The 21229-nt window shown below is 51.9% G+C and overlaps 1 protein-coding gene across 4 annotated transcripts in view; it reads left to right on the top strand.

Moving 5' to 3' along the window:
* The first annotated feature begins 1716 nt into the window (after positions 1-1716).
* STAG3 (STAG3 cohesin complex component) overlaps positions 1717-21229 on the top strand; it is a 183949-nt gene continuing 164436 nt past the window's right edge. For 3 of the 4 annotated variants that reach the window (XM_088446139.1, XM_088446141.1, XM_088446137.1), the window contains exons 1-6: positions 1717-1781; positions 4260-4448; positions 4679-4787; positions 10848-10928; positions 11045-11141; positions 11843-11919. In XM_088446139.1, the coding sequence (XP_088302265.1) occupies positions 4276-4448; positions 4679-4787; positions 10848-10928; positions 11045-11141; positions 11843-11919 (537 nt within the window). In that variant the 5' untranslated portion in view covers positions 1717-1781; positions 4260-4275. The remainder of the gene's footprint in view (positions 1782-4259; positions 4449-4678; positions 4788-10847; positions 10929-11044; positions 11142-11842; positions 11920-21229) is intronic. The other variant, XM_088446138.1, reaches the window with a different exon arrangement.

The raw sequence follows: 21229 nt of genomic DNA, 5'->3' as shown, positions 1-21229 counted from the left end.
ATTACTACAGGGGGCACTAAAAGGGGGGATTACCACTGGGGGAACTACCAGGGGGGGATTACTACAGGGGGCACTACCAGGGGGGGATTACTACAGGGAGCACTATAAGGGGGGATCACCACTGGGGGTACTACCAGGGGGGGATTACTACTGGGGCACTAAAAGGGGGGGATTACCACTGGAGGCACTGAAAGGAGGGATTACTACTGGGTGCACTACCAGGAGGGATTACTACTGGGGGCACAACCAGGGGGAATTACTACTGGGGGCACTACCAGCTGCTGCCATTTCTCACACTAGGCTTATACTCGAGTCAATAAGTTTTCCCAGTTTTTGGGGGTAAAAGTAGGTACCTCGGCTTATATTCGGGTCGGCTTATACTCAAGTATATACGGTACTATCTGTCTGATCGTTAGGTGTAGGAACAATAGTTCTGATGCAGAGATGGCTGATGATGCAGCCGTGGTCGGAGCCGCTCTCGCAATAGCGTTAGCGGGAATATGCAAATGCTAATCTCAGCCTTCCCTTTGTGCTGGACGGTGTGATGGGAGTGTACGAGCGCTGAGGCGCCCACTTTCAGGCACTGTGCATTTGCCTTGAGGATTGTAAACGCTTCCAACATCGATGCAACATCGGTGGCACCATCAATATTTGCGGACGTCTATGGTCTACTCTAGATACTCTCCCAAATCCAACTAAACACGGCCTCTGAAGCAGTGAATGTGCGATTGGGAACGCAGCCCGCTCTTTAGGGCCGATTACATTCAATGAGATGCACGATATTTGGCTGTGCGCATATCCACCATATATGAGACCCTGAGCTAGGGATGGCCATCGACCATCAATGGATAGCTTGCTACCGATGGCTGATGATTTTGCCATAAATGGCAGAGATCCAATGCTATTTATGCGCCACACGCCCCTTATTGTCACCCTCCTGTAGCACGTCCTAAAGCCCCGCTCTCCATCTTCCATTGGCTTCCCCGCAGTCACGTGTCGCTGCTAGTGACACCGACGGTTTTCTGCCATCAATATAAAGAATCGATGGAGACCATCTATGTCTAACCCTTTAACGGTCACCCTTACCCTAAACATTGCAATTCTAGGGTGCTAGGAAAAATTAGCTATGTTGCTGGCCCGCGATGTGCTGTTCCAGTACGGTACAAAACATCCTTAGATGAGCAGACGTGAGAGGCATCCACCGGTAGCAGAGCCCAGGCAGGGTACAGGGTGCTGTTGTACGGCAATATGCATGGCTGCAGCTGCTGTACCACTACAAGTCCCAGTAATCCAGTTGGCAGGGCAAGGTATGTCATGCAGTTCCATTACTATACTTGCACAGGCTCCATCTTAACCCTCTTGCCTAGGCAGTGGCAGCTCGATCCTCTGATGATGGCCCTAGGGGCGTGGCTAACCACTGTGTGGGCGGGATGTGGGTAGGCCCCAGTGATCTATTCGGGCAGATTGGCCCCGGGAGGCTGGGAAGTCTGGCGGCCTCTCCACTAGCACTGGCAGTAATACCAAGTCTGGAAGGATGGCAGTACAATGAGCACACACGCGATGCTTTCGAATCAACGCACGTCGCTGCCACAACCAAGATGGCGACACCGCCTCGCCACGCACGTCGCGATCCCTATTGGCTGGTTCAGCGCCTCAGGGGCGGGACCTCTGCCCTGTATAAGAACGGGTTAGCGCTGGTGGGTGGGGCGTCGGTCGGTCGGTTTCCCGCGCTGTTGTCGGTTACGCGGAAGCTCAGGCGCGCCATAGCCCGGAGAGGTGAGGTGAGAGTCCATGTGTAACTAACGCTGCCTGTGGGGGTATGAGGAGAGTATAGGGTGTGTGTGTGTACCATATATACTGTATATTGTGTGTATGCCCCCGAATCCTCCATATTGAGGGTGTGTATATATATATAATATATATATATATATATATACACACACACACACACACACACACTGTACATATATAATTAGTGCACGTCTGGTTATTATACTATGTGCCTATATACTGGAAGTGGGCCCGGTTCTGTATCACCAGCAGCACCGTATGCATCATACACAACTAGCGAATTACAGCAAACTGCGCATGCGCCGTAGCCAGCGTACACATTTGCTTATCTCCGTGTGACTTGGACGGATCCCAGGCGTCTTTTTCTCTCAGTCGGTGAATTGCCCATTTCTGGGCGGCAACAAGGCAAACGCACTTAGAAGGTTGGCACCGCGGGCGCGTAGCTAGAGTCGCGTCCTATTCTGGGGCGGTGCATATGCCGAGGAAGCACCCGTTTCGGACTGATCTCATGCTGCACACAGCGCCGGTTGAGGTGCAAGCGCTGACACTAGTGATGGCGGCTGTGACTGCAGTAGGCGAGACGTGAGGTACAGGCATAAAAAAAAACCAGTGCGCTTATACTTGCATTATCGTATCATTGGCATTCTAGACGCATTACGAATGTGGCTGCGTTGCCTATCTGCGTGCCCCTCGCCATCAGGCCCATTATGTGTATTGTGAATTTATAGCACGATGTCTCCACATACACCTATCCTCCGTGCGCTACAAGTCACGTTACACATGAGCAACGCGTAATTTGGTAGCGCCGAGCGTCTTTTCATTTGACCTTTTAATTAAATCAGTTCCTCTATTTGCACTGCTGTCTGACTAAGACGCATTTGAAGGTAAAAAGTCGCACAAAAAAGACGCTCTGCACTACCAAGTCACGCCACGACATGACGCGACTAGAGGCTAGATGTATGTGGACACATATGTGCTGGTGTCCTTTGTGCAGTATGTGGTCACAAGGTCAACAGTGATAAAGGGGTCTATGTACTAAGCCTTGGTGAGAGATAAAAGGGTCTGTACTAAACCTTGGCGAGAGAAACAGGACGAAGATAGAGAGGTCTATGTACTAAGCCTTAAGCTGGGTACACATTGACAGATATATTGGCCGATCAATTGATGCCCCAAGTCACGAGTGATGTCAGTGGGGCCGCCCCCAAACGGCAGACGTTCCGTCGGGAACGCCTCTGTTTGTGTAGCCACCTGCCCCTTTTGTAGTGAGTCCCGGAGCGAGAGAATTTCTCTCTCGCTCCGGGGCTTGCGCACGCGCAGTGCGGCCGCTGCACATTCGCAGGGCCCAACATCGGCCCGCTTGCGAGCGGGTCTGAATGAGACCCATAGACTCCAATATCACTGAGTCGACTTCAGTATGCCGGCACTGGGATCCTTGTTGAGGCTGTTCCGAAATGCTTACTGGCATGTTTTCAGTTATAATAACCACACGGATTAAATGGTATAAGTAGCACTTCATCTGTGTCGGGATCCCAGCACCGACATGCTGAGGTCGACATTGTCAAAGCTGACCTCCTGTACCCAACCCGTTTGTCCGTCAATACAGTGTAAGGCTGGGTACACACCTGTACCATACCTCCCAACTGTCCCGCATTCAGCGGCACAGTCCTGTTTTTCTGGGACTGTCCCATCCGCGGGCCGCAGTGTCCCACGGTGGGGTGGGGGGGAGTTGGGGAGAGCACATACCGCTGCTCTGCATAGAAGAGCAGCGGGTGTGCAGAAGGTGAACAGATGGCATCTGTTCACCAGTGTAGGGAAAGCCTGGGGGCTGCCCAGCATTTCGGAGAGTGCTGGGCACGCCCCCTATAGTGACAATAACGGGAGTTGCCGCGCGGCTCTGCCCCTTTTCAATGAGACCACACCCCTTTCCACAAAGCCCCACCCCCCCTTTTCGGGCACGCGCCTTCAGCACTCAGTCTCCCTTCTCGTCATGGACAAAAGTTGGGAGGTATGTTGTACGACCAGCAATCTTGCGATATCGTGGGATTGGCCGTGCAGCACCGCCAATCACATGGTATCGCATGCGACCCACGGGAGCGCAAAATCTGGGATAGTCACTGCACGACATGCCTGATTTCTTGTTCCAATATGGCAAATTGGGCTGATATTGTACAAGTGTGCACCCACCCTAAGATGCATGGTGTGTTTACATACAGTGGGCTTCTTATTACCAACACATCTTAGGCACGCCGTCAAATCACCTTCAGTACACAGAATAAGAGCATGTGCGCCCTGCAATTTGGTCCGTACTGAAAATGGGAACATTATCTTGGGAAGAAAATCTTCAGAGCCCCCAGCACTGTCTGTGCTGATTATAGGAAATTTCCGATATTAAAAGTGTTAGCTCTTCAGGCAAACACCACAGAGATGGAATATATACTCAGCCGCATCCTTTCTCTTGTCGCCTGCAGCTCCTCCGCCACAGTCATGTTGTCGCAGCGCGTCATCCGCAGCTCTTCTTTGGAGACATCTTCTCATCAGACTAGTGGATCTTCCACCCCTTCACCATCTCGGTATGCTACAAGGAGCCTCACCGCCAGGACGCCGGACGCAGGAGGAGGAGGAGCGCCCAGTGCGAGAGCAGAACCAGAAGGAAACACGTGAATATGTTTATAGTCTGTCCGATCAACGACCTGTCCGTTTAATCTAATGTAGTGGTCATCAAACTGAAATCACATTTATCCTTTAAGCTTCCTTTGTCCTGATATGTTACACATGACCACCAGTCGCCGTTTCTTACCTATTACAGATAGGATTCGCTTATTGCACTGCACAAGGTGGAATCTCGTTTTTTTGCTAACTCTTGTGATTCCTTCTTGATGTATTTTAGGGATTCGGACAGTCCTGAAGAACTTTCTGATGGCGAGAGGAGTGACTTTGAAGATACCTTGAAGAAAAAACACAAGAGGACTCGCAAGCCTTTTCTAAAGCTGGTCCCAGTATGTGTCCCTTGTGGTGATCCGCTATCTGACACATTACAGATGTGCTGGAGATTTGTGCAGACATCACAGTGCTCAGCTCCCGGCCAGCATGTAAACTTGTACTGTAGCTCCCTTCTGTCTGTGTCACCCTGCAGGGGGTGGCCTAGGCTTATAACCCTTTTCTATAACCATGCAGGGGAAGGGACAGACTTATAGCCCCTTCTATGGTGCCTGCAGTGGAAGGGACAGACCCTCTTGGCTGTTTTATTATATGAATAATGACCATATTGTTACAGCCTCCTGCCTGTCCCTTGTGAATGAAAAAAACCCTTTTTCTTCAGGGTCCATAGGGGGTCCACAGGGTTGACCTTGGGGGTATAGCTGGATCTGGATCCACGGGCACCACGCAGTTAAAAACTTTAGCTTCCAGCATGCACTCCGTCCATTCTCTATACCCCGCCCCCGAGGCACAGGCACCTCAGTTTAAGTTTGTGCCCGGACGGAGTCGGGTCACTGTTTGCGCAGGGGGGGCTGATTAGCAGCCCCTAAGCTAATTTTTATGAGTTTTCAGTTTATTTTACTTTTAACTCTTCAGAGCAGGCAGCATTGGACGTCCAAGCTGCCACTCCGTCACCCCACTGGCGCCGCGACGCCTGTACAGATCTGGGGATCTTGGCGGGACCCTATAGTCTGTGCTAGCCAGACTCTGCGGGCTCCCTGGACTGCTGCCGGATCTACGGGGACAGGTAAGGAAATCTCGGATCACTGCTTGCGGTGATCCGCGTATAATGCAGTCTCTTGCCTCCGGTCTCTGGGGACAGACCGGAGGTGCTGTTAGTGGCGGCGGGCTCCCCACATACCCTGCGCCTTCACTAGATCACCAGGGAACTTTGACGGCAGCGGGAGCCGGCATCCCAGGAGTTGATAGCCAGCCAGGGGAGACAGCCTTCCCTGTTTAGCGGCCCCTCAGCTCAGCGTGCCTCTCCGTTCGGGTCCGGCGTTGCTGAGGCGCTGCTCTTCACCTATGGCCACACCCCCTCTGAGGTATTCGGTGGCCATTTTTTCCTTGGTGGCAGCGCAGACCTGTGTGTTGCATGCTTGTGGGTTCCCCAGTTTGGCGCTCCCAGACTTCCCATTAAATTTATCAATATACTGTATATATTCATTTAGTCAGCCATGTCTGACAAGGAGGTCGAACGCTCCGCTGCTCCCACTTTGCTCTCCTGCAGGCGCTGCGCTGCAGGGGTTGGAAAGGATTTATCTCAGGATGGACTATCAGCTGCCTGATCCCTCAAATCCCCCAACTATGGGACAGGACCCTCCTTGGGCGGTGTTTTCTCAGGTACTGGCCTCCATCGCGGATCGCCTGGCGGTTCCGGCCGTTCTCCCCCACATGGGATTTCCCCAAACAGCCATCCTTCCCTCTCAGGGTATCCCGCAATTATTGCAGTCTACTCCTGGGCCTCAGACTGTTACTCCCTATCAGGGGTTACCGCTCTATATGCAGTCTCCTCCGGTGACTCAACAGTCTGTTATTCCCTTCCAGGGACTTCCGCAAGCTGGTCAACCACCTTGGGTGGATGTGTTCTCCAGTTAAGTCCAGAGTTTGGCGGCCTCTTCTTCGACCTTTCAGACCATGCTACGGAGTGAAAAAACCCAAAAGGCGTCTAAACGCCATGTTATGTCATCCAGTCTAAGCAACTCTCAGACACGGACGCGTCTTCGGATGATGGGGAAATGCTTAAAGGGGTCTGATTCGGATTCCCCTGTCCGGAAGGTGGAACCTAAATCACCTATGTGCCAGCATTGGTAAGGGAGGTTCGATCCATACTTGACATAGAGGATGATGTTCCGGCCCCTAAATCCAAATACCCGAATTTCAAACAGGCAAAAGTGACTTTGGCAGTTTTTCCTCTTTCTGACCAGCTGACAGACCACATGGCGGAGGCCTGGCAATAGCCTAGTAAGAGGTTTCAGCCGCAAAAATGTTTAGCCTCCAGTTATCTGTTTCCTGCAGGTCATTGCAAAAAGTGGGAATCACCGCCTGCGGTGGATTCTCATGTTACTCGCCTAATCAAGAGTGCTGCACTACCTATGCCTTCCATTTCATTCCTGAAAGATTCCACGGACAGGAAGGTGGAAACGTGCCTGAAATCGATTTATTCTCTCAGGGGCTATGGCCTGTTCGTCCATGGCTATCTCCTGGGTGGCTAAGGCCATTGAGAGCTGGGCCAATGTGCTGGAGGATACTTTGCCTGAGGAGGCTCCTGAGGCTCAAAGAGCTTTAGTGGGCCAGATGAAAGATGCAGCTGCCTATATTGGTGAGGCGGCTTTGGATGCCAATCTACTGACCTCCAGAGTCTCGGCCGCAGCCGTGTCTGCTCGCCGCTCTTTGTGGTTACGCTCCTGGAGGGCGGATGCTGATTCCAAAAAGGGCCTGGAGGCCTTGTCCTTCAATAGGGAGATATTGTTGGGCCCAGACCTGGACAAAATTGTAGACACCCTGGCTAAGTCTTAAGTCAGCTTTTCTGCCATCGGCAGCTGCACCTACAAAGGCTAGGACCTCTGCATTTCAGTCCTTTCGTTCCCAGGGGAAGTCCAAAGGTCAGTCCTTCCCTAGGCAATTGGCGGCCAAGTCAACTCCTAAGCCTAAGAAACAAGCCTGGAGCGCTTGACGCCCTTCTTCCAAGCCGTAGGATAAACCCTCTGCCTGATGGGATGAGCCTCCCTCTGGGGGATCCCAGAGTGGGAGGCCGGCTTCTTCAATTCGCCCAGTACTGGTGCAACACCACCACGGATGCTTGGGTACAAGAAGTGGTCTCTCGGGGGTACGTCCTCTCCTTTCGTCACAGACCTCCCCAACAGTTTTTCTGCACGAGCCCTCCTCTGGATGAGACCAAGGCCTTACAGATTCAGGGAGCCATAGAGTCCTTGCTGAAAGCAGGGGTCATTGTTCCAGTTCCACTTTCTCAGTGCAGGACTGGTTACTACTCTACTCTGTTTCTGGTTCAGAAACCCAAATGGGTCTTATCGGCCTATCCTCAACCTAAAGTCTCTGAACAAGTTCCTCAGAGTGCCCAAATTCAGGATGGAAACTTTGCGATCCATCATTCTGGCTATGGAACCTGGGGATTACATGGTCTCTCTGGACATTCAGGACGCCTACCTTCATGTTCCCATAGCACTTTCCCACCGGCGGTATCTGCGGTTTCAGGAACACTTCCAGTTTCGGGTGCTGCCCTTTGGCCTCTCCACTGCTCCAAGGGAATTCACCAAAATTATGGCTGTCATGGCTGCCCATCTACGGAGTCCGGGTATACGGCTTCTGCCATATATCGACGACCTCCTATTGCTGGCAGGGTCTCCGGAAGTACTTCTACGACATCTATACCTGATAAATTGGTAAAAGTCCTCCCTAATTTCCTCCCAGAGGATGGTTCATTTGGAAGCCCTTCTGGATTCTCATCAGCAGAGGATCTTTCTAACCCCAGAAAAGATCTCCTCCCTGCAGCTGCGGGTGCACAGTTGCCGGGTGTCGGTTCACTCTGCAATGCGGGTTCTAGGGTCTATGGTGTCCGCATTCGACATTGTGGAATATGCCCTGTTCCATTCCAGGCCCCTGCAGGGGCTGATTCTATCCAAATGGAACGGGTTACCACACCGGATCAGGACTCAGATGCTGGTGCTGTCTCCGGAGGTGCGCCTGTCTCTGTCTTGGTGGCTTCAGACATCCCATCTCACCAAGGGTCGACCCTTTTGGATCCCGGACTGGGTTCTTCTCCCAACAGATGCCAGTCTCCGGGGTTGGGGTGCAGTGCCGGTCCACATTTGCTTCAGGGCTGTTGGACAGTGGAAGAAGCGATTTCTCCCGATCAACATTCTGGAACTTCGGGCCGTGTACAGGGTCTTCCAGTTGTCAAGTCACGTTCTTAAAGGAAAAGCCGTGCAGTTTCAGTCCGACAACACCACCACGGTGGTGTACATCAACCATCAAGGGGGCACTCGCAGTCGGGCAGCGATGACAGAGGTGTCAATCATCCTGTCTTGGGCAGAGTGACACCTTCCGGCCATTTCGGCAGTGTTCATTCCAGGAGTCCTCAATTGGGAAGCGGACTTCCTCAGCCATCACGACGTGCATCCGTCCGGACTTGTTGTCTCAGGTTCCTTGCCTTTACACGGATCTGGGTCATCTGTCTTTGACGGGGTGGCTCTTGAGACATCCATCTTAAGGTCCAAGGGCTTCTCCAGATCGGTCATCAGCACGATGCTTCGGGCACGCAAGCCTGCCTCCGCCAGGATTTGCTACAGTGTGGCATACCTATTTTCAGTGGTGTAGCATGAGAAATTACGATCCTAGAGTGTTTCATATATCTAGGATTTTGGCATTCCTTCAGTCTGGTTTGGACCTCTGCCTACGCCTGGCCTCTTTTAAAAGTCCATGTTGCTGCACTGTCTGTGTGGTTTCAGCGAAGGATAGCTCCGCCACCTGATATCCGCACCTTTTTCCAAGGTGCTCTAAGTATTCGCCCTCCCTTTGTTCCCCCAGTGGCTCCTTGGGATTTGGCGGTAGTTCTTCAGGCCCTCCAGGGTCCTCCATTTGAACCACTAGAGTCGGTGGAACTAGAGTGGATGACAACTAACCCTTTTTCTCCTGGCAATTGCTTAGGCCAGGAGGGTTTCAGAATTGGAGGCGCTCTCTTGTCATCCTCCCTTTCTGACATTTCACCAGGACAGGGCGGTGCTTCGCACTCACCCAGGGTTTCTACCTAAAGTGGTTTCTAATGTCCACATTAATCAGGAAATTGTTGTACCGGCCTTTCAGTCACCAGACCTCTCGGCTGGTGAGGCCTCATTGGATGTGGTCCGGGATCTCAGGATTTATGTGGACAGGACCAGTTCCCTTCGGAAATCTGATTCCTTATTTGTACTCTTTGTTGGCTGGCCATCCCCTCTTGTGAAACCCAAACAAACTTTCGGTAATACTGGCTTTGGGATGCGCTTCGGGGTGGTGGTGGTGTTGTGGGATATAGGGGGTTGGATGATGGAGGGGGGGAAGGTGTGAGGACAGAAAAAGGAGGGAGGGGGGGAGAGAGAGAGGGGGTCCAGGTGTGGATGGTGCTGCACCGTACAGTAAGGGTACCTGATCCTACTATTGGATAGATATGGTAAGATTGGAGGGTATGTGCGCTCCTTGGTTGTGTGTGTGTGTGTGTATTGGTGGGGAGAGGGAGGAGGGGAAAAAAACGGGGGGAGGTTGGGGGGAGCAGATGGCTGTGTGTTGTGGTAGAACAGAAATACTGGAGGCTGGATGGATGGTGGAAGAAACAAATACGTTTATTTGTATCTGTGTGTGCACATAGAGGGTGGTAGATTGCTTCGTATGGCTATTTCAGAGGCTTATACACAGACGTGCCTGCCTGTTCCGGCTTCTGTTAAGGCTTATTCTACTCTGTCTGTGGGCAGCTTGCCGTGGCGCCTCGGCTGTTCACCTGGCGGCCACGTGGTCTACCATCCAGACCTTTTTGAGGTTCTATGTTTTTGACTCCTTTGCCTCTCAGGATGCTTCCCTTGGGCGCCGGATTCACCTCTCACCGCATGAGTATCCCCACCCTTAATTGGACTGCTTTGGGACATCCCCAAGGTCAACTCTATGGACAATGAAGAAGAAAATTAGAGAGATGGTAAGAACTTACCTTTGTCATCTCTCCTCCTTCGAAGTCCATAGGGTCCACAGGGCAACCGCCCTGACGCACCTGGCTTCATATGGGCTGTGTTACTGGTCACCAGTTTTCCGTCTCCCTTTCTGTGAGTGTGATTCTCGTGTGTTCCAGTCTTCTATTTCTCTCAGTTCCTCCTCCGGCCTTGGCTACTTAGAGGAGGATGGACCCAGGGCATCCTGGGAGCTAAAGCTTTTAACTGCATGGTGCCCGTGGATCCAGATCCAGCTATACCCCCAAGGTCAACCCTGTGGATCCTATGGACTTTGGAGAAAGAGATAACAAAGGTAAGTTCTTATCATATCTCTCATTTGTACCTAGCACCTTAACCTCCAACTTTCATGTTTTCTCTTTCTTCTAGGCAACAAAGAGAGTTAGGAGAGATGAGCGGGTTGCAGGGGACCTGTTTGAAGCTATCAGACAGGGCAAGTGTGTCATACAGGTGAGAGGCTGTCTGGCTACCACTTCTGCCATGTAAAGTCCTCGCCTTGTACTGCTGTCTCCTCCAGTCCAACATATGACACTTTCTTTTTATTACTATGCCGTGTGTACGTACAGCTCCTTGTAGATGATTGGCTGGATGATTACAAGAAGGACCATGAGCCTGCCCTCCTGGAGCTGATTAACTTCCTCATCCAGGCATGTGGGTGTAAAGGTGAGCTGGGGGGGGGGGGGGGGGGCTTCTCACATGGAACGGATGCGGCAATAGCTTTTGCACATGTGAGATTTCTAGAATTAGAGGAAATCTCAGTTTGTAGAGAGCAGGCTTTGCCCCCATGGGCGGATCTGAGAGTGCAGCTGGTAACCGAACGCTGCAACTTTGCTTCCTTTCTGACTTGTCATTTGCCCAGTCGCAAGCACAGACAACGTGATCTGCATGGGTCCCTCTCCCTTTCCCTCTCCTTCCCTCTCCACCTGGCTCTTCTATGATTGGCTGGGAGTCTGGCAGCAGGTGCGTTATTGGCTAAGAGGGGCGTATCTCTGTGGTAGTAGGGAGCGGCACAGCTCTCTCCCAGTATTATACACAGCTTTTCCAAGGGGAGAGGTTTAGGCACTAGGGGGATTGTTGCGGTTATGATGCGTGAAGGGGATGGAAGGTAAGGGTTAGGCTGCAGTAAAGCTGGGTTAGGAGTAGGGTTAAGGAAAGGGTTAGAACACTTACCTGAGTGCGTCTGGATTTCCATCGCCGGGATTCTGACCGCCGGTATTATCTGCGACAGGATCGCGTACTCAAACCTCCATATGGTTGCACCTGCCCAGGGAGAGCTGCATCAATGTACTGTAAATTGGGGAGAGAGGTGATTACACAATAGATAATCCTGTGTCTTTCTTCCTCCCCCTCCTCCTCCCTTTCAGGTGTGGTTACCCAGCAGATGATGGATAAGATGCAGAACGCAGACATCATTAGGAAAATGACTGAAGACTTTGATGAGGTCAGAACTAAAATAAATGTTTCTTCTTCAGGGTCCATAGGGGGTCCACAGGGTAGACCTTGGGGTATAGGTTGGGAACCAAATCCGGGCACCACCCAGTTAAAGCTTTCAGCTCCCAGGATGCATTGGATCCACTCTCCCTATAACCCCACCCCCAAGCCTGAGGCACCTCAGTTTAAGTTGGTGCACGGCCGGAGTAGAGTCAACGTTAGTGCAGGGGGGGCTGATTAGCTTTTTTTGGAGTTTTTAATTTTTTTTTAACTTTAATGACTCTTCAGAGCAGCAGTGTCAGACTGTCCATTGGGGTATAGGTGATGACGTAGGCATCGGGCACCATGCAGTTAATTTCTTTCCCCCAAGATGCCCTGGTCCCCCTCCATACCCCGCCTCCGAGCCAGGGCATTGTGCAGTTTAGTGTGGTGCCCCGGCCAGAGAGGTTGGGGAGCACCGGGTTCTTTGCAGGGGGGCTATCAGAAGAGCCCCTGAAGATTGTCATTTCTGCTGACTGGAGTCAGTGGGATTGAGCGGGCGGACCTGACGGTCGAGCGGAAGTCAGAACCGCCGCACCTACACCACCCCCCCCTGCCGGAGCCGCGTCCCGGCACAGAGCCGTGAGTCTCGGCAGGGAGCGGCGTGTCCCTGCTAGCGGGACATGCCGGCTCCCAGGGCTGCAGTGGCGGACGGGAAGTTAGTTAGAAGTACTGCGGGCGGTATCCATGGCAATGGTGGAACCGCCGCAGGGCAGCCTGTTAGCGCTGGGTAGGGGATGGCCGGCGCCGGTCATCAGTGGCACTCGGCCCCCCAGACCCCGGCGTCAACTAGGCCACCAGGGACAAGTAAACCGCAGGGCTCTGGAGGAGGAAGGGCCCGGCGTCCCCGGCAGTTTTCAGCCTGACCGGGGGAGATGGCATGCCTGCACAGCAGCCGGCCTCTTCCCCCCCACTCTGCGCGCCTTTGCTCCGCTCTCAGGCCATGCTGAAGTGGACGACTCCTAAAGGAACCACCCCCCAGCAAGTGTTTGGTGGCCATTTTCTGACTTCCAGGCAGCGGTGAGTAGCTGATGTCCTGTGTCCCCCTACATACTCTGATTCCCGGATCTGGTATGATCTGCAGCACTTTTTAACCTCTTTCAGTCTTCAATGATTTTAAGGTTGATTTAAAGTGCCAGGTAGTGCAGAGTTTTTTCTCCTGCATTGTTTGTGACTGTTTGCTAGCATCTGAACGTGTCTGCTTTACTTTCTACTATAGATATTGCTGTACACTATTTAGGTCTGGTTAGGTCACAAACAGTTTGTTATATATACACATAGGGTTGTCTGTACCCCTATTTACACAGCTATATATATCCTTTCACCATGTCCAGCGGTGAGGATAATACCCGGGTATCTATCCCCGCCTTGCAGTCTTGTGTGCGTTGTGCTGCGGGCAGTGGGGAGACTGATGTGCTGCGTGAGGGTTTATGCAGCCGGTGTTATGTCCCTCCAGGTCCCTCTTCGGTCCTTGGGACTGCGCAAGAACCCCCGTGGGCGTGCTTTGCTCAGGCACTGCAGACGCTTATGGTTTGCATGACTGTGCCCCCTGTGATCTTCACAGCATCCGCTGGTTCTGGCTCCTGTGCCACAGATCCAGTTGGCACCGCAGGTGGTTAATGTACCACAGGGGTCTCTGGTCAGCTCTGACCCTGACTCACTATCTAGGACCCCTAGGGTGCTGGCAAAAAGGCCTTCTGTGTCCCTTCGCCATCCCTATGTGGACGAGGATGAGAGTTCGTCCGAGGACGATGGGGTGCTTCCAGAGTCTGACTCGGAACTATCCCCAAGGGATGAACAGCACAAGTCCAGTGTTTACATTCCAGGCCTGGTCCGAGCAGTAAAGAGGTGTTGGTCATTGAGGAGGAAGATTCCCCTCCGGCTGTTAAATCTAAACACCCCTTGTTTAAGAGGGTTAAAAGTTTTGCAGCCATTTTCCCTCTCAGATCAGTTACTGGATCATCTGGAGGAGGCGCGGAAGGCTCCGGCGAGACGGTTCCAGCCGCAAAAGTGTCTGGTCAATGCATACCTCTTTCCTGAGGAGTACTTCAAGAAATGGGTTTCACCTCCTGTAGTGGACTCCCATATAACACGCTTAGTCAGAAGTGCGACCTTACCTATGCCTTCCATTGTGTCCTTAAAGGACTCAACTGACCGAAGGTGGAAACTGCCTAAAGTCCATTTACTCCTTATCAGGAGCAGTGGCCAGACCATCTACGGCTATCTCTTGGGTGGCTAGGGCTGTGGAATCCTGGGCAGATTTGTTGGAGGAGTCCCTGTCTCCTGATGCTTCAGAGGACCAGTTGTCCCTGGTGGGCAAGATACGTGTCTCGGCTACCTATATGAATGAGGCAGCTCTGGATGTCTGTTTGTTATCCTCCAGAGTGTCAGCCGCGGCTGTCACAGTGCGCAGGTCCTTATGGCTCTGGTCCTGGAGGGCGGATGCGGACTCTAAGAAGGGACTGGAAGTTTTACCCTACAACGGGAAAGTATTGTTTGGCCCAGATCTGGACAAGATCGTGGACACTTTAGCAGTGGCCAAGTCGGCTCGTCTGCCATCAGCCTCGGTCCCCTCTGGTTCCCGAACTCCATCCTTTCAGCCCTACAGAGCGCAGACTAGGCTTAAAAGCCAGTCATTTCCCAAGCAGATGACTGTCTGGAAGACTAGCAGACCCAAAAAGCAAGCTTGGAGTACAAGGCATCCAGCTTCTAAGTCGGACGACAAGTCCACAGCATGATGGGACAGGCCTCCCTTTGGGGGACCCCACAGTGGGAGGCCGACTTCTTCAGTTTGCCCAGTACTGGCATCAAACCACAACAGATGCCTGGGTAAGAGGTGGTCTCTCTGGGTTATGCCCTCTCGTTTCGCAGCCGACCTCCCTCACCAATTCTTACACTCGAACGTCTCCAACAAGGGCAAAGCCTTATAGATACAGGAGGCGGTATGTTGCCTGCGCAAGGCAATAGTGATTGTCCCATTACCAGAGCATGGGGTTTTATTCCAACTTGTTTTTGGTGCAAAAGCCCAATGGGACCTACCTCCCTATCCTGAACCTCAAGTGCCTAAACAGGTTCCTCGTTTCCGAATGATGACGCTACATACTATCATACTGGCTATGGAACTGAGGGATTTCATGGTATACCTGGACATCCGGGATGCCTATCTGCATATCCCGATTGCGGCTTCGCATCAACGGTTTATCAAGTTTGCTGTGTAACAGCAACACTTCCAGTTTCAGGCATTACCTTTTGGCCTATCCACGACCCCTCGGGTATTTACAAAAATGATGGCAGTAATGGCGCCTCATCTGCGGCTGCAGGGGATCCGCCTATTACCATATCTTGACGATCTGTTACTCCTGTCAGGATCTCCAGAGGTACTTCTCCATCACCTCCAGATGACCATCTCTGTGCTTCAGTCGCATGGGAGAAGTCGTCTCTAACTCTGTCGCAGAGGATGCTGCATCTAGGAGCTCTATTGGACTCACAGCAGCAAAGGATCTTCCTGACATCAGACAAGATCTCGGTGTTGCAAACGCGGGTACGCAGATGTCTCCACAGTCGCCGGGTCTCTGTGCATGCAGCAATGCAATTACTGGGGTCGATGGTGTCAACGTTCGACAGGGTGGAGTATGCGCAATTTAATTCGAGACCTCTACAGACATTGATCCTTGCCCGATTGGACAGATCACCTCGGAAATTGAAGGCACAGACAATTGTGCTCTCCCCGGAAGTCAGGTTGTCTCTGGCTTGGTGGCTGCAAACTCAGCATCTCACCCAGGGCCGCCCCTTTTGGATACCGGACTGGACCCTACTGAAAATGGATGCCAGTCTGCGGGGTTGGGGCGCAGTGTCAGGTCCCCACTCCTTTCAGGGTCGGTGGATGCTGGAGGAAACTGTCCTTCCAATCAATATATTGGATCTAAGGGCAGTCTTCCTGGCTCTCACAAGTGCAAGACATATCCTACAAGGAAGTCCTGTGCAGGTGCAGTCAGACAACGCCACGACGGTGGCGTGCATCAACCACCACGGAGGAACTCTTAAGTCAGGCGGCCATGCGAGAAGTGTCACGCATCCTGACATGGGCAGAAGGCCATCTGCCGGCCATATCTGCAGTGTTCATACCCGGAGTCCTCAATTGGGAAGCAGACTTCCTCTCGCCGTCACGACGTGCATCCAGGGGATTGGTCTCTTCACCAGGAGGTGTTTCAACTCCTGGTGGGCAGATGGGGTCTTCCGGACGTGGACCTAATGACCTCCCGACACAATTACAATCTATCAGTGTACGGATCGAGGACAAGAGACGCAGGCGCTCTACTAGTAGATGCTCTGTCGGTCAGGTGGACCTTTCGGTTTGCGTACCTTTTTTCCTCCGGTGTTCCTTCTTCCTCGCGTACTCAGAAAGTTCAAGCAGGAAGGAGGCAGGCTTCTGCCGGTGGCTCCAGCGTTGCCACGGAGGTACTTGTACTCAGACCTTCAGAGTCTGTCGATAGACACTCCACGGTTGTTACCTCAACGTCGGGACCTGTTGTCACGGTCCCTGCCTTCCCCCGTATCTGGATCGCTTGGCTTTGACGGCATGGCTCTTGAGGCTTCCCGCTTAAGGTCAAAGGGCTTCTCTGGTGCAGTGGTTAACACCTTGATGAGTGCACGGAAACCAGCCTCTTCCAGGATTTACCACAGAGTGTGGCACTCCTACTTTCAGTGGTGCACCCCTAAAGGGTATGATCCTCGGACGTTTAGGATTTCCAGGATACTGGCTTTCCTCCAGGCAGGCCTGGACCTAGGACTCCGCCTGGCTTCACTGAAGGTACAGGTCTCTGCCCTGTCTGTGTGGTTTCAGAGACTGATTGCAACTGCAGGATGTGCGCACCTTTTTACAAGGGGTGCTGCGGATTCAGCCACCATTTGTGCCTCCGGTGGAGCCTTGGGATTTGGCGGTTGTCTTTTGAGTCTTGCAGGGCCCACCTTTTGAACCACTGGAATCAGTGGATTTGAAATGGCTTATGTTTAAGACTGTCTTCTTTCTGGCTTCGGCTAGACAAGTGTCAGATTTGGGGGCCCTTTCGTGTAGCTCTCCATATCTGGTGTTCCACCAGGACAGGGCAGTACTTCGTACTCACCCTGGTTTCCTTCCTAAGGTGGTGACAAGTTTCCACATTAATGAGGAAATTGTGGTTCCGGCTTTTCTTGGGCCGGGTCTTTTAGCAGGTGAGGCCTCTTTGGATGTGGTGCGAGGCCCCCAGAATTTATGTGGACCGTTCTCGGTCATATAGAAAGCCAGACTCCTTCTTTGTCCTTTTTTGGGTTCCATATAAGGGGTTAGCCTGCCACAAAGCAGACTTTGGCACGATGGCTTTGTCTGACTATTTCGGAAGCCTACTCTAGGGAGGGCCTTCCAGCTCTGCCTTCTGGATCTGCTCATTCTACGGCCCTTCGTGGGCCCTTCGTGGGCAGCTCAGCGTGGTGCCTCAGCTATACAGCTTTGTAAGGCGGCCACCTGGACTTCAGTCCAGACCTTTGTGAGGTATTATTCATTTGATACCTTCGCCTCTCAGGATGCTTCCTTTGGGCGGTGGGTCCTCCTTTCTGTACGTACCCACCCTTAAGGGGAACTGCTTTGGGACATCCCCAAGGTCACCTGTGGACCCTAAGGAACCCGTAGCAGAAAAGAGGAGCTATGGTAAGAACTTACCTTTATCTCCCTTTGTACTAGATCCTTAGGGTCCACAGGGCACTCGCGCTTGCGCCCTGTACAGTAACTAGGGTGTTGTCTGGTCTACAGTCTGTCTCCTTCCTAGCGAGAATGTGATTCTTTTATGTTCCAGACTTCCTTCTCTCACAGTACTCTCCTCCGGCCTCTGGCTTGCTACTAAACTGAGTAATGCCCTGGCTGGGAGGCAGGGTATGGAGGGGGACCAGTGCATCCTGGGGGAAAGAAATTAACTGCATGGTGCCCGATGCCGTCATCACCTATACCCCAAGGTCACCTGTGGACCCTAAGGACCTCGTAGAAAGGGAGATAACAAAGGTAAGTTCTTACAGTATCTCCTTTTTCTTTACAATCTGCCCTAATACAAATGTACCTAGGGTGGTTCTGAGACCTCACATATATATACTTGTCAATATTTGTGAGGTTTGTCACATACTGTTGCGTGCTGCACGTTGCCATATTTTAGATGGAACTGTGTGTTGCATACGCTGATAATGGGTCCCTGCAGCTAATCTTAGCGTCAGTCAGGACCGGTATAGCGCTGCTTGATATTTTCACGATGGTTGTTAGTCAGATATGTCTGACCAGGAAATTGAGCACGATACTGCACCCATTTTTTGCTATCCTGCAAGTCATGTGCTGCAGGTATTTGTATGGAGGATTTGACTCAGGAACGGTTATGTATTAGGTGCCATCAGGTGCCGGGCCCTAACAAGACCCCCTTGGGCAGTTTGTTTCTCTCATCCATTGCGGATCGCCTGGTGGCCCCCGTAGTTGTAACCCACTTGGGGTTCCTTCAACATGCTACCCTTCTCTCCCAGGGTATCTCGCAGTTCTTGCGGTTTACCCCTGTGACACAGACTATCGCTCCCTACCGGGGTTTTTCAAATTCCCTCAGGTACCACAACAGTCTGTCATTTCCCTTGCAGGGATTACCAAAACAGCCACCCTGGGTGGATTTCGTTTCTAAGTAACACAAGATGGCATAATAAACGCCCTGTGGTTACTTCCCAGTCTGCACTGCTGTCTAACACAGATTGTCAGCCAAGGGTGCACTGGATGAGGTATCGGACTCCTATCCCTTTCTCACGAGGGGGAGCCTAAAACAAGTATTATTATCCCTGCTAGGGTGCTGGCGGTCATGTCCATCCTAGTTATAGAGAATGTTGAACCTGCACCTAAATCAAATCACCGTCAGCTTTAAGCATTAAAGTGTCTTTGGCTGTTTTCCCCCTCTCTGGATCACATGGCAGGGGTCTGGCAATCGCCAGATAAGAGGTATCACAAAAGCGTTTGGCCTCATGTTTCTCATTCCCTGAGGGTCATTGCAAGTGAAAGGAATCACCTCCTGGGGTGGAATCTCATGTTACTCGTCTCATTAAGAGTGCTACTACGCCTCCCATCCCTGTTCTGGCGGATTCTACAGGATACGTAGGTGGTAAATTTGCCTGAAATCAATATACTCGCTTTCAGGGGCTGTTGCCTGTCCAACCATGGCTATCGCATTGGTGACTAATGCTATTGAGTGCTGGGTTGATGCATTTGTAGACCTTTTTCCCTCAAAAACTTCTGGGGATCAGTGGCCTTTTTGCTGCTCACATTCAAAATGTTCACATTTCATATGTTGGAGTAACAATATTGGATGCCAGTCTCCTAACCTTCAGAGTTTTGGCTGCGACTGTATTCACCACCATACCCTATGACTACGCTCATGGAAGGCAGAGGTGGACTCCAAGATAGGCCTTGAAATGAATTACCCTATATTGGGGAGATCTTGTTTGGTCCTGACCTTCACAAGATTGTAGCAACGTGGGCAGTATCTCAAACGGCAAATTTCCGCCTTCAGCTACTTCCACTACAAGGCCTCGGACTCAGGGAAAGCCTAAAGGCCATTCTTTTTCTAGGCTGTCAGCCTCCACGAGGGCCGCCATGCCCGGAACCTAGCTGACCTTGAACTCCAGACGCCCTACTTCTAAACCTGAGGATAAACCTTCAGCCTGACGGGACAGGTCTTCATCTGGGGGATCCCAGAGTGAGTTCAACTTTTTCAGTTCGCCGAGTGCCGGTGTTAAACCACCACGGATGCTTGGGTAAGAGATGGGGTCTCTCACGGGTACGCCATCTCATTGCTCAGACGGCCTCCCCACCTGTTTTGCTACACAGGTCCTTCTGCAGACCCAAACAAGGCCATACAAATCTCGAAAGTACCATTCTTGTTTCTTTCTGATTCAGAGGCCGACTGGTCCTCATTGGCCTATCCTCAATCTCAAATTCCTGTAGCAATTCCTAAACGGTGCCTCGGTTCAGGATTGAACCCCTACACTCCATCATCCGAGCTGTGGATCCTGGGGACTTTATGGTATCGTTGGATATTTAGGTCGCGTACCTACAGAGCCCTCTCCTCAGCGTTATTTTAGGTTTGCTGTTGCACAGCAACACTTCCAATTTGCAGGCTCTGCCCTTTGGACTGTCCACACCCCTCCTGGGTTTGCCAGATTTATGATAGTCCACCTGCTCAGGGTATCCGACTGCTCCTGTATCTGGACGGCCTCCTTCTTTTAGCAGGATCACCAGGGTACTTCAAAGCTGTTTACAGTTAACCATTGCTTTCTTTCACAAGCACAGATGGTTAATCACCTGGGAAAGGGTCCTCCCTGAATCCCTCACAGGGTATGATTCATCTAGGAGCCGTCTGGATTCTCAGAATTAGAGGATCCTTATGACATCAGTCAAGATCTCCACTCTTCAACTGCGAGTGCGCAGATGTCTCCACAGTCGACGAGTGTCATTACACTCAGTAATGCGGGTTTTGGAATCCATGATGTCTACCTTCGGAATGGTAGAATATGCTCCGTTCCATTCCAGGCCTTTGCAAAAAACTGATCCTCTCCAGGTGGAACAGGTTAATGTTCACACGATGGTGCTCTCTCCGGAGGTGTGTCTGTCTCTATCTGGGTGGCTATGGCCATCTCATCTAATCAAGGGTTGCCCCTTTTTGTATCCGGGACTGGGTAATCCTTGCAGTCTCTGGGGCGCAGTGACTGGTCCGCTCTCCTCCTTTCAGGGCCGTCAATTCAACCTTGCCAATCAACTTATTGGAACTTCGAGTTGTCTTAGGGCCCTCACTCTGGCCTAACACATACTTCACGGTAAACCTGTAAAGGTTCAGTCCGACAATGTCGCAACAGTGGCTTACAACTAGGAGACATTTGAAGTTTGGCAGCAATGACAGAAGTGTCGTACATTCTGACATGGAGCAAGGGTCTCCTCCCAGCTATCTCTGCAGTGCTCATTCCGGGAGTTCTCCATTGGGAAGCGAACTTCCTCAGCCGTCACGACGTGCATCCCGGGGACTGGTCTCTTCACCAGGAGATGTTTCAACTCCTAGTGAGCAGATGGAGCCTCCAAGAGGTGGTCCTCATGGCCTTCCGACTCCATCACAAACTGCTTGTGTTCCACAGTCGCAGAGAACTGCGTGGTACCCGGAATTGGTTCCCAACCAGTTCTAGTGATACCGAAGCAACCTTCAGTGACGCATTGTCAGTGGAGAGGACCTTCCAGTTTGCAT

Source organism: Taudactylus pleione, unplaced genomic scaffold, assembly GCF_031769625.1.
Source record: "Taudactylus pleione unplaced genomic scaffold, aTauple2 ptg000393l, whole genome shotgun sequence".
Classification (NCBI taxonomy): Eukaryota; Metazoa; Chordata; class Amphibia; order Anura; family Myobatrachidae; genus Taudactylus; species Taudactylus pleione.
The sequence above is the reverse complement of the archived record's forward strand: the minus strand, read 5'-3'. Positions and strand labels throughout refer to the sequence as shown.